General features: G+C 42.2%; 2 protein-coding genes across 6 annotated transcripts in view; one reads left to right on the plus strand and one right to left on the minus strand.

The window, feature by feature from the left end:
- LOC137652339 (E3 ubiquitin-protein ligase CHIP-like) overlaps positions 1–14,230 on the minus strand; it is a 335,562-nt gene that overhangs the window by 161,990 nt on the left and 159,342 nt on the right. The window lies entirely within an intron of this gene.
- Positions 1–14,230, plus strand: part of LOC137652337 (zinc finger protein 37-like) — a 72,272-nt gene that overhangs the window by 54,702 nt on the left and 3,340 nt on the right. For all 4 annotated transcript variants that reach the window (XM_068385681.1, XM_068385683.1, XM_068385682.1 and 1 more), the window contains exon 12: positions 296–448. In XM_068385681.1, the coding sequence (XP_068241782.1) occupies positions 296–448 (153 nt within the window). The remainder of the gene's footprint in view (positions 1–295; positions 449–14,230) is intronic.

The raw sequence follows: 14,230 nt of genomic DNA on the forward strand, positions 1-14,230 counted from the left end.
TTTGCTAAGGATGGCTGACCATAGTGATATCTTCTTGTCTTTTTTTAAATCCCCAGGTTCATGCTTTATAATTGATAATAACAATGAAAATTTTGTATTGGTCCAAATATTTGTGCCATTCGAAGGTATTTGGTTGTAAGGTTTTTATAAAGTGATAATTGTTATTTTAGAATAATATATGGATATGAATTTTTTCAGTGGTCGAATTATTTTTCAATTAAATGACATATCTATACAGTATACTGGTGCTATTTTGCAAATATTGCTATTTTAATTTATTATATTTTTCAAACAGGTTCACATGAGGTATCACAATAAGGAGCTGCGGTACACCTGTGAAGTGTGTCTCAAACAATTTGTGGAATCTGGCAATTTCAAGAGACACATGCGTCGCCATACTGGAGAAAGACCTTACTCTTGTGCCATTTGCCTCGCCACTTTTTCTCAGGTAGGATTATGCATGACCTGTGTTGAAGGAATACTAAAAGAAAATAATTCTGCTCTCCTTCAATTTTATTTCCTTCAAGATATGCAACTTCCCACTGCTTTATTCGGTGGTAAACTTTCTAAAGGTCTTTTTATTAATTTTAGTTACAGTATGATTACAATTTCCCAGTATATTTATCAGTCTGTTGATTTCTGTCATGAGAATGTATTCTGAAAAAAGGAGATTGAATTACAGGAAATTGAGATTAACATTTCGGTGTGAAAATTATAAAAGATAAATAACAGAATTTTAATGATAAAATCTCATTATTTTTATACTCTCTGGAAGTTCATATAGCTTCCTTCTCAGAACTAGTAAATGTGAACATTTATCTTAAAAATCTAAAATTTCTCTTTTCTTTCCCCGCAATAGCCATCCCTCCAGTATAAGTCAAAACATGTTCAGCAGCCTGTATACATTGCTAGCTAGTTGGGAAGCAAGGGCCATAATATTCAGAGGAGAGCCCTATTGCATGCATGTTTATCTTGCACATATATGCTCTCTGTCACCCGAGAATGTATAATCACCTGCTAGTAAGGCTAGGTACAATAGAGCTTTTCACCATATTTCCCCGCTCTCTTGTTCTCCAAGGGGTAAGGCCCTGAGTACAAGGTACTTGCATGAGAAATCCCCATTTGTAGGGTCTCCACATGCTAAGTCTCCATGCGTAGCTCTGCCATGAGCTAGGTCTCCAAGTATTAAGTAATATATTCGCAGAAATCTCATGCTTTAAAACCTCATGCTTGTGGGCTCCACACGCTAACTTTTCATGCTTTGAGTCCTGACAAGCAAGAACCCTACATGTTGGATCCCTTTGCGCTAAATTTCCACCTGCTGGATCCCCATGTGCTAGTTCTTCATGCTTGTAATTTCCATGAATCAGAACCATACATGCTGGATCCCCATGTGCTAGTTCTTCATGCTTGTAATTTCCATGAATCAGAACCATACATGCTGGATCCCCATGTGCTAGTTCTTCATGCTTGTAATTTCCATGAATCAGAACCATACATGCTGGATCCCCATGTGCTTGGTCCTCGTGCACTATATCCCCGTGTGATGGTTCCCTATGTGCTAGATCTCTGCATGTAATCTCCACAAACAAAAACCCTACATACTGCATTCCCATATGCTAGATCCCTACAAGCTATGTCCCCACTTGTTAGATCCCCGAGCAAGTGATTTGCATGCTCTAGGATACCAGGCAATAGCTCCGTATGTGCTAGATCACCATATGCTAGGTTCCCATGTGTATGGAGGTTATCACGTGTTCACATGCCTTTAGAAAGGTCACATTCACATTCTCTAGGTTCACGATAATTCTGTAGTCTTTAGCTCTGCAGTGCTTGATCACAAAGCTGAGGAAATGATTGAATTTTCTTTCAATTCTTTAGGTTATTGTTTTGCAATTCGGTATACGTTCTCATAAACAGCAAAAGGCATAAGTACTACAATATCCAGCATTACATAATTTGAATTAAAACTATTGTTTACATGCGTTGATTAAATTTTTACATGTACTGTATGTATGCTAATTACAGTACAGTACACTACAACAATTTAAATCAAGAAAGCAAATTTTTACTGATAAATGTTCATAAACTTGTTTAAATTACAACCAAATTTTTTAAACTAATTGCACAAGTTTTAATGTTAAGCTTGCGTAGCAGTTCAGCAATTTAAATAAAGGATCAAATATCTAAGAATTTTACTAAATGTTCATAAACTTACTAGTTTCAACCTTATTCCAAACTTCTTCCGGCTTGTATATCTCCTCATGAAGATGGTCTGAAGCTCGTCCTGGAAAATTTTCACTACCTTGTGATTCGCAGAGGCCAATTCCCCAGAAATTTTCCTGTTCTAAGCAAAATGCTGTTTAAACTAGTCAAACCTGCCTTTGCTGGCTTGGTGTGTCGTCTTGACTGCTGGACGGCTGAGGTTCACCTTGCGTGAAATGGCTGAGAAGGCACTTTGCTTTTTCTTGGAAGATTGTGTTGACGGCTCTTTCCTTTATGGTGTTGATCCTCGATCCACAGAAACGTGGTATTTTCCCTTCGGATTATGCCCTTTTCCCTCACCCTTGATACAGCGTTCGCACTGCGTGGGGTACTGGCCGCCACAGCAGCACAAATCCTCTTGTCATTCTTCTCCCTGTACCTCACTGTACTCTCATTGATATCCCAAAGTCGTCCTACAGCTGCATACGACATCCCTTCCTTGCACTTATCAAGGAATTTAACCTGGTCCTTGAGAGTCATGACCTTTCTCTGCTGCTCAACAGAACATTCAAAAGATGAAGCAGTTCTCCTGGGGGCCCATGATGATGAGAAGGAAGACCACGAAATGCTTTCACATAGAGTTGTGGAGATGTGTACATGAGGAAAGACAATGCGAGAGTTAGAGAGAGACGAGGTATTGTGCTGTGCAGAGACATAAATGGTGTGCAGAGACAGAAATGGCATGAAGAAAACTGGGTGAAAAGGAGCGCGGGCGGTTTGAAAATGTTGGGCCCGAGCAGCACCAAGTACTCGCAAATACATGAATTTTTATTTATTTGGTTATACAGATGTTGATCTACGAATGACTGAATCCTCAAAGATAAACCCCTCGAATAATAAGGGCTGACTGTATTGATTGATTAAATCTTCCGCGAGAGACAAGTTTTTAACAACGGACGGGAAGAAGCACATTGTCTGCGAACTTGGTAGAAAACTTCAGAGTATAAAAAGATTTAGTTGCAGTAGCATAATTTGACAACATTGTAGAATAACTATTATCAGGACTTACCTGAACTAATTTATTTAGATACATTTCTGCAATAAGCTTTTGTAACAGCTGAAATGATGATACAAACAGCTGAAATGATGATACATCATCCATGTTGGTTTCTTCCAAACCTACATATACCTCACCTTCAGGGTCCTGCTCTGTTGATGCATCCAAACTTGATAACTCATGATTTCATTTTTGTTTACTGTACTACTATACTAGCGGTAGCTATTGTGCCTGTACTAGACAAAGGAGACTTATGACTTGTTTTAACCTTAGTATTACTCTACTATGCTCCTAGCAGAAATTCATGTGTTAGTAACAGAGCATACATTAGGTGGTATTCCACTGCAAGCCAAATCATGAAACAACCGATTTTCAGCTCTAGTCAAAACCTTTAAAGATTTTTTGAAAACTGGAGCTCAAGATTTGATAGGAACCATACAAAAATTGTTTTTTATTTATCGGGTCACACAGAGCTTGCGTATTGAGAGCTTACTTCAATGGAGAGATATTAGGAACCAAACCACTAGCTTCATCGTCTATTTTAAAATCCAATTTTCTTAAAGAGCTAACCTGATCACTGGAAAGTGAGGCTTATCTTATAGAAGGACCTGAAGCAAATTGAGAGACAAGCTTGCGATGAAGCTATCGACCCATAAAATGAGCTGTTTACCATCAGAACCCTTACTAAGTGGCAAACTAGACCACTAGGCAAAACTTGATGGGCTACCTTAGGATTCAGAACAGGGGCAGGTTAGGTTAGTATCAGTGCCTCTACCCAAAGGTGCATTAGCCTTCTCAGTTTGCTAGAACATAGAAAATTTAGTAAAAGGCTTATGAAGTTCACTACTCTGAGAACTTGGTGATAGCCTGGTCAGTCACATCATCCCCACTATAATCGACTAGCTTAGTCTTCCCTGGATTTCCCCCTGAACTAAAAGATACTTTTCTTTTATGTTTGAAGTCCTTTAAGCAAATTCGGTATTTCATAGGCTAAACTTATTGTTCCAGATGTGCCACTAAGTTAAAACACTCAGCACAATGATAGTTTAAATCACAATTCTGCTATTAACACATAAAATAGACCCCTTGACTATCTATGACAGGATTGCATAGAAAAGCTCAAAAAAGACATCCCTATGGAGCTGAAGCTAAAAAACCCCTTTATATTGAAATACAATACACTTTTGGGATTTGTGGAATATAACTGCACGATTGACTGTAATCACCATTGGTAAGAAGACTGAAAGTGTATGTTATTATTTGGCGTCATACACCTTGTAAATACAATACTACAATAGAGAGGCATGGCTATTAAAGTGAAAGAATGGGAAATTTTGGATTTTCAAGATAAAAGTCAATACCTATCTACCTTCGATGAGGAAGCCATATGAATCTCAGGCGAGATTCATAGAAATCATTAGATGTTCCATCATTTGAAGGACTTCCAGATGTTTTAAGAGTGAATAGTGTGCCTGCGTGTACCCCCAAGCAAGAGAAGTCTAACCCAAGACAGTGGAAGACTATGGTACAGAGGCTATGGCACTACCCAAGACTAGAGAACAATAGTTTGATTTAGGAGTGGCCTTCTAGAATAGCTGCTTACCATAGCTGAATAGTCCCTTCTACCCTTACCAAGAGAAAAGTGGCCACTGGGTGAAGAAGAATTGTTTAGTAATCTCAGTGTTGTAAGGTGTATGAGGACAGAGGAGAATATGTAAAGAGTAGGCCAGACTATTCAGTGTGTGTGTGTGTGTGTGTGTGTGTGTAGGCAAAGGGAAAATGAACAGTAACCAGAGATAAGGATCCAATGTAGTACTGCCTGGCCAGTCAAAGGACCCCATAACTCTCTTGCGGTAGTATCTCAATATCAATAGGTGGCTAATTGATGTTATGTAAGTGATTGTGAAAAAGATTAGGTTCTGGTTGTTTAATGAAAACTACCCTTTAATTTGGATACCATCATATTGAAATTTTTTCATTGAGTTGTGAATGCATGATCTCACTTAAGATGCTCTGCAAAGCAACAAATCTTGAATAAAAGAACACAGTATCTGCAGATGAGAAATGGGGATGTTTCTAGGAAATCTTATTCTCAGGAGAAACAGAAATACTAATGTTTCCACATACATATTTATTGCAAATATTTCGACATTTTAAATGTCATTTTTTGTGCTACCTAAAGTAAAGAGGAAAGAATCAGTACAATATCAAATTAAAAACTACATAAAATATTTTAAGTAAAGAATTATTAAGAAATACATACAAATTGAATAAAAGATCAGACTGTTACGAAAAGGGGGACAGCAGAGGTAGTACACTTAAGGTCAGACCTAAGATATTTTATGTGAAGAGATTCTAAAATTCTTAAGTCACTTACTGAAGAACAAGAGTCGACATCATAAAATGCTCACTATGTAAAACGAACTTACATATTTCGGAGTATTCCCTTACAACTGAGTGTGCTGGATTACTGAGAGGGAGACCAGTTCTGCTCGACTTTCCAATATGATCATCGGTCCTGACTTTGAATGCATGATAAGTGCTCCCAAAATAGTGAAATTGGCTGCTTGGACATGTAAATTTGTAAATGACAGATGATCTCATGGCAGTCAGCAGGTGGTCTTTGACAGGGAAAAACCATCTATTTTAAATTTTTTTGCAAAAATATACCTGAACTCAATTTGTGGATATGTCTTAGAGAACTGTTTAACAAGGTCTTTTTTAATTCTAAAAGAAATATCATTACTCAGGAAAGTCAGAGAAAAATATAATTTCTGTTTAGGAGCAGAGGGGCAGAACTGCTGAGGCTGATAAATATTGTTTAAAAACTTTTGACTTGTTTGTAGAAAATGTGTTCACTAAAACTATTACTAATGAAAAGGTCAGTTTTTATGATTTATGAATACTTACCTGGCAGTTATATGTATATAGCTATAGTCTCTGATGTCCGGCAGAATTTTTCAAAACTCGCGGCAACCGCCGTGTGGTGGTTGTGCGGTTAGGTGGTTAACAACCCTTACAGGGTGGCACTTGGAATCATTCCCATTTTCTGTTCCTCAGATCATCTTTGCCCGACCTGTATCCTGAGGGGAGGTGGGTGGGACTTAAAATATATATATAACTGCCAGGTAAATATTCATAAAACTTTGTTTTATCATAAAAACTCCATTTTTATGAATAGAACTTACCTGGCAGTTATATATATATATATATATATATATATATATATATATAGCTGATTCACACATTTGGTGGAGGGTGACAGACAGCTAACATCGTTGGGAAAACAACAATAATTTGTAGAAAAAAAAAACACCTTAATTCCTTAGCTGCTAAGGTAGTTGACTTCGAAGGTTCCTGCCTCATGAGTCGCTTTCCCTTAGGAGTGTCAGCCAGGTGTGGACCTGTCATGCTGAAACAACTCAATCGAGTCTGTCAAACGGGGTGAGACCAACAACTTGACTAGACTTCAGCACTACCTATGCCCCTTTTTTAAAAACTGCAACCTTACTCAAACTAACCACCTAACCTTGCAGAATAGATATTAACTATCTAGCTAGACTGAGGGCACTGTACAGTACTCAGACAACCATAAAAACCAAAACCCAAACACAGGCATACAAAAGTTAAGGTTGAGGGGAGGTAGTAACTCCTTTGCCCAATACAGAAGCAGTAGCTATGTATGGGCCCAAGGTGTAACACCTCTCATAATCTACTTTTACCTCTCTGAGGTAATGAGAGGCGAACACAGAGTTGCTTCTCCAGAACGTTGCATCCATAATCTGTCCAACTGAAATATTCTTACGATATGCCAGTGAAGCAGCAATGGCTCTCACTTCTTGGGCCCTTACTTTCAAAAGACCGAAGTTCTCCTCTTCACACAAGAGGTGAGCCTCTCTTATTGTTTCCCTTAAGAAGAATGATAATGCATTCTTTGAGAGGGGCTTTTGCGGATCTTTCACTGAGCACCATAAAGAATTGGATGCACGTCTAACATTCTTAGTATGAGATAACTATACCCTGAGGACTCTAACTGGGCAGAGGAGCCTCTCCTGCTCTTGACCCACCACATTAGTGAGGTTAGGAACCTCAAACGTCCTCGGCCAGGGTTTTGATGGATTCTCGTTCTTAGCGAGGAAGTTGATCCTCAACGCACATACTGCTCCATCCTGGTTAAAGCCCACCTGCTTCTCAATAGCGTGAACCCTCGCTGATCCTTTTTGCTGTGGCCAGAGCCATCAGGAAGAGGGTTTTTTTAGTAGCGTCTCTAAGGGACCGCTTGTGAGATGGGGTTCGAACTTCTTGCTGCATAGGAACCTCAGAACTACATCCAAATTCCAAGCTGGGGGTCTTAACTGAGCCTGCTGAGTTGTTTCAAAAGACTTCAAGAGATCTTGCAAGTCTCTATCCTGAGTTAAGTCTATGCCTCTGTGCCTACAGACAGCTTAAAGCATACTCCTGTACCCTTTAATAGTGGATACGGCCAATTTAGAGTCTTGTCTGAGGGATAACAAATCAGCTATTTGGCTCGCAGAGGTAGTGGTTGAGGAAACTTTGTGCTGCTTACACCATGCTCTAAAGGTTTCCCACTTCGATTGGTAGACTCTTTGCAAAAGAGACCCTCCTCGCTCTGGTGATAGCTCTTGCAGCTTGCGCAGAAAAGCCTCTCGCTCTGACAAGCTTCTCGATAGTCTGAAGGCAGTCAGTCATAGAGCGAGGGGGTTTTGATGATACCTCTTGAAGTGGGGCTTTCTGAGAAGCTTCGGACTTGGAGGAAGGCTTCTTGGAAAGTCCACTAACATGTCCACCACCTCTGTGAACCATTCTCTTGTTGGCCAGAATGGAGCTACCAGGATCATTCTTCCTGATTCGAGGAGAGCAAATTTCTTGACGACCAGATTGATGATCTTGAAAGGGGGGGGGGGGGGGGGGGAATGCATAAGTGTCCATCCTTGTCCAGTCCATCAAGAAGGCATCTACTGCTATTGCCTCCTCGTCCGGGACTAGGGAGCAGTTGTTGGGGATCCTTTTGTTTTGGTTGGAGGCGAAGAGGTCTATTAAAGGCCTCCCCCATAACTTCCACAGACTCTGACAGACCTGATGGTTGAGGGTCCATTCCGTGGGAAGAACTTGCCCTTTCCTGCTGAGCATGTCTGCCCTTACATTCTTCTGTCCCTGCACGAATCTTGTTAGAAGTTCTACGTTGTTCTCCTTCGACCACAGAAGAAGCTCTTTTGCGGTTTCGAACAGAGACAGAGAGTGAGTTCCCCCTTGCTTTCTGATGTAAGCCAAGGCTGTGGTGTTGTCCGAATTGACCTCCACTATCCTCCCCGACACGGAGTCTTTGAAGGCCTTCAGTCGTAACAGAATGGCCATCAACTCTTTCCTGTTGATGTGCCATCCGTTTTGTTCCTTTCCCCAAGAGCCTGAGACCTCCTTGCTTCCAAGTGTTGCTCCCCTTCCTGACCTCTGAAGCGTCTGAGATTCCTTCCCCTAAAATAGCTGGATCCAGCCACCAAATCAGATGACTTTTGATTTCTGCTGGAATGAGGAAGGAAAAGGAGTCCTCCTGAATCTTCCTGTCCCACACTCTTGATAGGAAGTGTTGAAGAGGTCTGAGGTGCAGTCTTCCCAGAGAGACAAACTGTTCGAGCGAGGAGAGGGTTCTCAGCAAACTCATCCAATCCCTCGCTGAGCACTTCTGTTTCTCCAGGAATTCCTGAACCTTCCCGAGGCACCTGGTCTGCCTTTCTTGGGAGGGAGAAGCCCGAAAATGAACTGAGTCCAGAACTATCCCCAAATAAAGAATCGTCTGACTCGGTTCGGTCTGGGACTTCTCCTTATTGATGACGAGACCCAGTTCCTGAGCCATCATAAAAGTCTTGCGTAGGTCCTTCAGACATTTCTCCTTCGACCGGGATCTTATCAACCAGTCGTCCAGATATAGAGATACTCTTATCCCCTCTTGATGAAGCCATCCTGCCACGTTCGCCATTACTCTGGTGACGACTTGAGGAGCAGTGCTGAGGCCGAAGTAAAGGGCCTTGGACTGGAAACACTTGCCCTGGATCATGAATCTTAGGAACTTCCTTGAAGTCGGATGGATGGGGATGTGAAAGTAAGCGTCCTGTAAATCCAGACACACCATCCAGTCCCCTGGACGTATCGCTGCCAGCACCCGACTGAGTCGTCTCCATGGTAAATTTTGTCTTTTCCACAAAGACGTTCAGAGCGCTAACATCTAGAACAGGTCTCCATCCACCCGAGCTCTTGGGTACCAGAAACAGGCGATTGTAGAAATCTTGGGAAGATAGTTCCAGAACCGGTTCTATTGCTCCCTTCTCCAGCATCTGGTTCACCAGATCCAGTAGCGTCCCTTTTTCACGACGTTCAAGTACTGCGCCACTAAGGCTAGAGGTGTATTTAAAAGCGGAGACTTTTTCAAGAGGGGGATCTTGTATCCCTCTTTGATGACCTAGAGGGACCAGGCATCCGCCCCTCTTTTCTTCCAGGCATGCCAAAAAGGTGACAGCCTTGCTCCTACCACTGTATGGAGGACTTGAGTTTCATCTCCTGGAGCGGGACCTGAACGAACCTCGATTCGTTCTACCGCCCGTCTCCTGCCTTCTTCCTCTGAAGTCTGATCTCGTAGGAGCTCTACCTCGAAAGGGCTGCTGAAGTTTCCTCTCTTCAGTGACGAAGGAATCACTGGTAAAGACTTCCTTGCGGAGCGTGACAGGAGGTCTTGTGTGGCCTTTTGCGCTAGCGAAAGGGTAATGTCCCTGACAAGGGACTCAGGAAAAAGGTGCTCCGAGAGAGGGGCATAAAGGAGCTCAGCCTTCTGCGCGACCGTAACTGCTCTGGATATGAATGAACATAAAAGGGCCCTCTTCTTTAAAACTCCTGCAGAAAATAGGGAAGCCAACTCATTTAACCCATCCCTAAGAGTCTTGTCCATGCAGGCCATAATACTAGTAAGGTCTTCTGTTTCTTCTAACTGCTCTGTTTTCCTGGCTAGTGTACCCAGAGACCAGTCTAAAAAACTGAAGACTTCGAAGGCTCGGAAAATTCCCTTGACGAGGTGGTCAAGCTCTGACATAGACCACATTACCTTCGCCGAGTTAAGGCCATGTCTACTAGAAGAGTCAACAATGCCAGAGAAGTCCCCCTTGGAGGAGCCAGGCACTCCCAGGCCCAGAGCTTCTCCAGTCTCGTACTACATGCCCGCCTAAGATGCAATTCGAGCTAGTGGAAACGAGAAAGTGGTCTTTACAGCTTGCCTACGGTCCTTCAGCCAGTCATTAACTCTAGCGAGAGCCTTCCTAGCCGAGATGGACAGCTTCATTTTGATGAAAGCCGACTGCATTTTGGCCTTCTTCCTGCTAAACTGCTGCTAAACTGCGACTGAGGAGAACGAGGAGCAGCAGGTTGAAACTCCTCCCCATAAAGCTCAAGAAGGGAGCGAGAGAGAACCTTATAATCCGCAGCCGCGTTAGCAGGCTTATCCTCATCCTCTGAAATATCCTCTAGATCTTGCTCTACTTCCAACTCAAGTCTCTCTTTGGGCTGAAGAAACTAAGTCAGAGGTTTCTTTCAATGCCAATCAGTACCCATCCGACTAGCATAAAGATCACTTCCTTCCAATAGTTCACCTGCGTCCGAGAAAAGCAAATCGTCGGATGCGTCCTGTTGGCGAGGGCTGAATGCGTCCTGACACCGAGAGGCGCGTGCGTCCTGGTGCCGCGTGCTGGAGGTGTCCTGGCATCACGCGCTAGAAGCGTCCTTGAGGCGGTAGAAGGATGCGTCCTGGCGCCGAGAGATGGAAGCGTCCTTGTGCTGAGAGCTGCATTAGTCCTGGTGTAACGAAACGGAAGCGTCCTGGAGAGGTGGGCTGGATGTGTCCTGGCGTCATGAATGAGACGGAAGCGTCCTGATGACGAGAACCGCAAGCGTCCTGGCGGCGAGTCGAGGAAGAAGAAGCGCGGTGTCGCGCGCTTGACGAATCACGCTGCGGTTCTTTGGGAGAGGAGTGACGCTGTTTGTCCTGCAATGGAGAGGAACTCCGTTCCTTCTTAGAGGCCGATTTCTTAATCGGTAAAGAGTCGTCCTTACGCCTGCCCAACTCGGGGGAAGGGCGGCTAAAAGCTTGCACAAGAGAGAACAGTTGTTTCTGCATAACCGTCATGAAAGACTTCGCGACTGCTGGTGGGTCCTGCGATTCGGAAGGCGATGGCTGCCGAGTAACGCTGGTGGTAGGAGAAAGGTCTCTCGACGTTCTCTCGTCACTTAAAAGAAGAGGAGAACCCTCCTTCCTTCCATCTTTAGGCTTTGACCTTTTCGCTGGAACGGCGTCCCAGTCATCCTCGTAAGGAAAAAGTTCCGGGCTACCTGAAAGGGGAGAGCGAGAACGGGTCTGGTCAGCTTGTTTCCACCTCCTCTTGGTCGGTCTCGAAGCCTCATATTGCCATATGCGTCTAGGAGAGGGGCTCGGGGAAGACACCATCACTTCCGACACGCCTTTTCCGTGGTGGTCATGAGCAGCCTGGAAAACGCAACAGGACTGCCCGAGGCGACGGCTGACCAAGGATACGTACCTTTCACGCCCTTGCGGCTGTCGACGTACCTTCTCCCTTGGTCCTGGGAGCTTGGTAGAGGTCTAGACCCAGGGACGTGACAGGTTCGATTAGTCGCCACCTCCACTGCACTTTCATAAGCACTAATTACACTTTCACTCTCACCTTTTAAGGATGAAAGCTGGTGTTTAAGAGCTTTCAACTCAGCCGCCATCCTGGCGTACTGAGGGTCATTCGTAGTTACCGTTCCTGTAGAAGGGGCAGGAGCTACTACTTCAGGAGAAGGTTCAACTTCTACAGAAGAATTAATTAAGGGATCAAAGGAAATATCTATGCTAACCTCACTAGCAGACTTAGATTTAGATCTCGAAGCCCTCCTGGCTATATCTAACTCTAACTTACGCACATAGCGTTTCATACCCAACCATTCCTTCTCGCTTAAAACCTCACATTCCTTGCACCTTTTATCAAGGGCACATTCAAAACCCCTGCACCCCAAACAAACAGTGTGAGGGTCTACCAAAATTTTTGGTAACCTCACCTTGCATTCATCATTCACACAAACACGAAAATGAAGTTTATCAGTCATCAAACACGAAAATGAAGTTTATCCGTCATCGTAAACAAACAGTCAAAGAATAATCAGAAATGCAATTGCCAAAACCCCAGGTCAGTGTACTTCACCAAAAAATAAGTCCAGTACAGCGACACAGGGAAAGCGAATGAAAAACTCCAATGGCGGACCAACGATGTTGTCAGTCCAACTGGCAGAAATGATCTGAGGAACAGAAAACGGGAATGATTCCAAGTACCACCCTGTAAGGGTTGTTAACCACCTAACCGCACAACCACCACACGGCGGTTGCCGTGAGTTCTGAAAAATTCTGCTGGACATCAGAGACTATAGCTATATACATATACAGTGAACCCTCGCTACTTCGCGGTTCGACCATCGCGGATTCACCACTTCGCGGATTTTTTTCATAACCCATGTCTATACATATATTGCGGATTTTCCGGAAATATCGAAAATACCGCGATGTGACCGATGGTGCGAGATTGGAGAAAGTAAGGAAAATTGAATCATGATTGATTTTCAATATAAATGAAACTTTGAGGAGCAACAAAGATATCATTTGTTAGAGAGATAGAGAGAGGTAAGGAATGGGAGGTAGTGAAAAGTAGCCCACAGAGAGAGAGAGAGAGAGAGAGAGAGAGAGAGAGAGAGATAGAGGGGGGTTTAAATGTAATAAACAAAAAAATTTGATAGGTTATAACACATTGGTGCTTATGTAATATCAACTGTATACTGTAGACGGTTTGAATAAGTTAAAAAATGGTATAAATGATACTTTGTTAGTGTATTCGTACACACTCAAGAGCGGCAGCTAGATGACAGCTGATCTAATCACAGCCAAAAGTAAAAAAAAAAAAAGTCAACAATACTCGATTTTTAAAACACACCCGAAATTTAAAAACAAAAGTACACGCTTTCTTAATGTGCAATTAACTATTTAAAGAGTGGCAATTTTCTAGAATAAAATGATATTTCCCAAAAAATAGTGGTTTGCTGATGAAATCGGATGCCCTATTTTTGGCTATGATTGAAATGGATGTAGACTCGGCCTAATTATTTCATTTTGTATTTAATTGACACTAAGAAAACTAATTTTAGTTTCTTCATCTAAATGTAAGTATTGTATAACACGAAGAGAGAGAGAGAGAGAGAGAGAGAGAGAGAGAGAGAGAGATGAATCAGCTGTTGTAATCAAATGGCGTGTTTTTGTTTCGTGAGAATTTCATCGCCACGACTTTAACAACAACATACTGTACTGAACTTTACAGTATTATACAGACTACTGTAATATGATAAAGTAAAATATTTGTAATCTATTTTATATGAAATGGGGCTATTTTTTTTTTGTTTAAAATTTACATTTACGTATGTAAAACAACTCTCTCTCTCTCTCTCTCTCTCTCTCTCTCTCTCTCTCCTCTCTCTCTCTCTCTCCTCTCTCTCTCTCTCTCTCTCTCGTAGATTGTTTTCCTGCTTTGCTACGTATGTATGATTTTATATAGATACGGTAAATAATATTTGTAATAACATATTTTATAAAAGCTTTTACTGTAATATCATTATTTATCACTTTCATCATGCGGGTTAAATACCTTAGTTTGTTTACGGAGCGTACTTTATGACGCCGTCGTTTCAGGCGGCGTCATAAAGAAAAAAATTTCATTTGGAAGTCCTAAGAAAAATTAAGTAAAATATTAGTAATAACCAAATCAACATACTGTACTGAATAATCAATATAATTGATGCAAAAACTAACTTATAAACAGATGTGTAAATGCGTTTGTTTCTTCATTAGGATCAGAGATAAACGTAAACAAA

This window comes from Palaemon carinicauda, chromosome 13 (genome assembly GCF_036898095.1).
Source record: "Palaemon carinicauda isolate YSFRI2023 chromosome 13, ASM3689809v2, whole genome shotgun sequence".
In the NCBI taxonomy this organism is placed as follows: domain Eukaryota; kingdom Metazoa; phylum Arthropoda; class Malacostraca; order Decapoda; family Palaemonidae; genus Palaemon; species Palaemon carinicauda.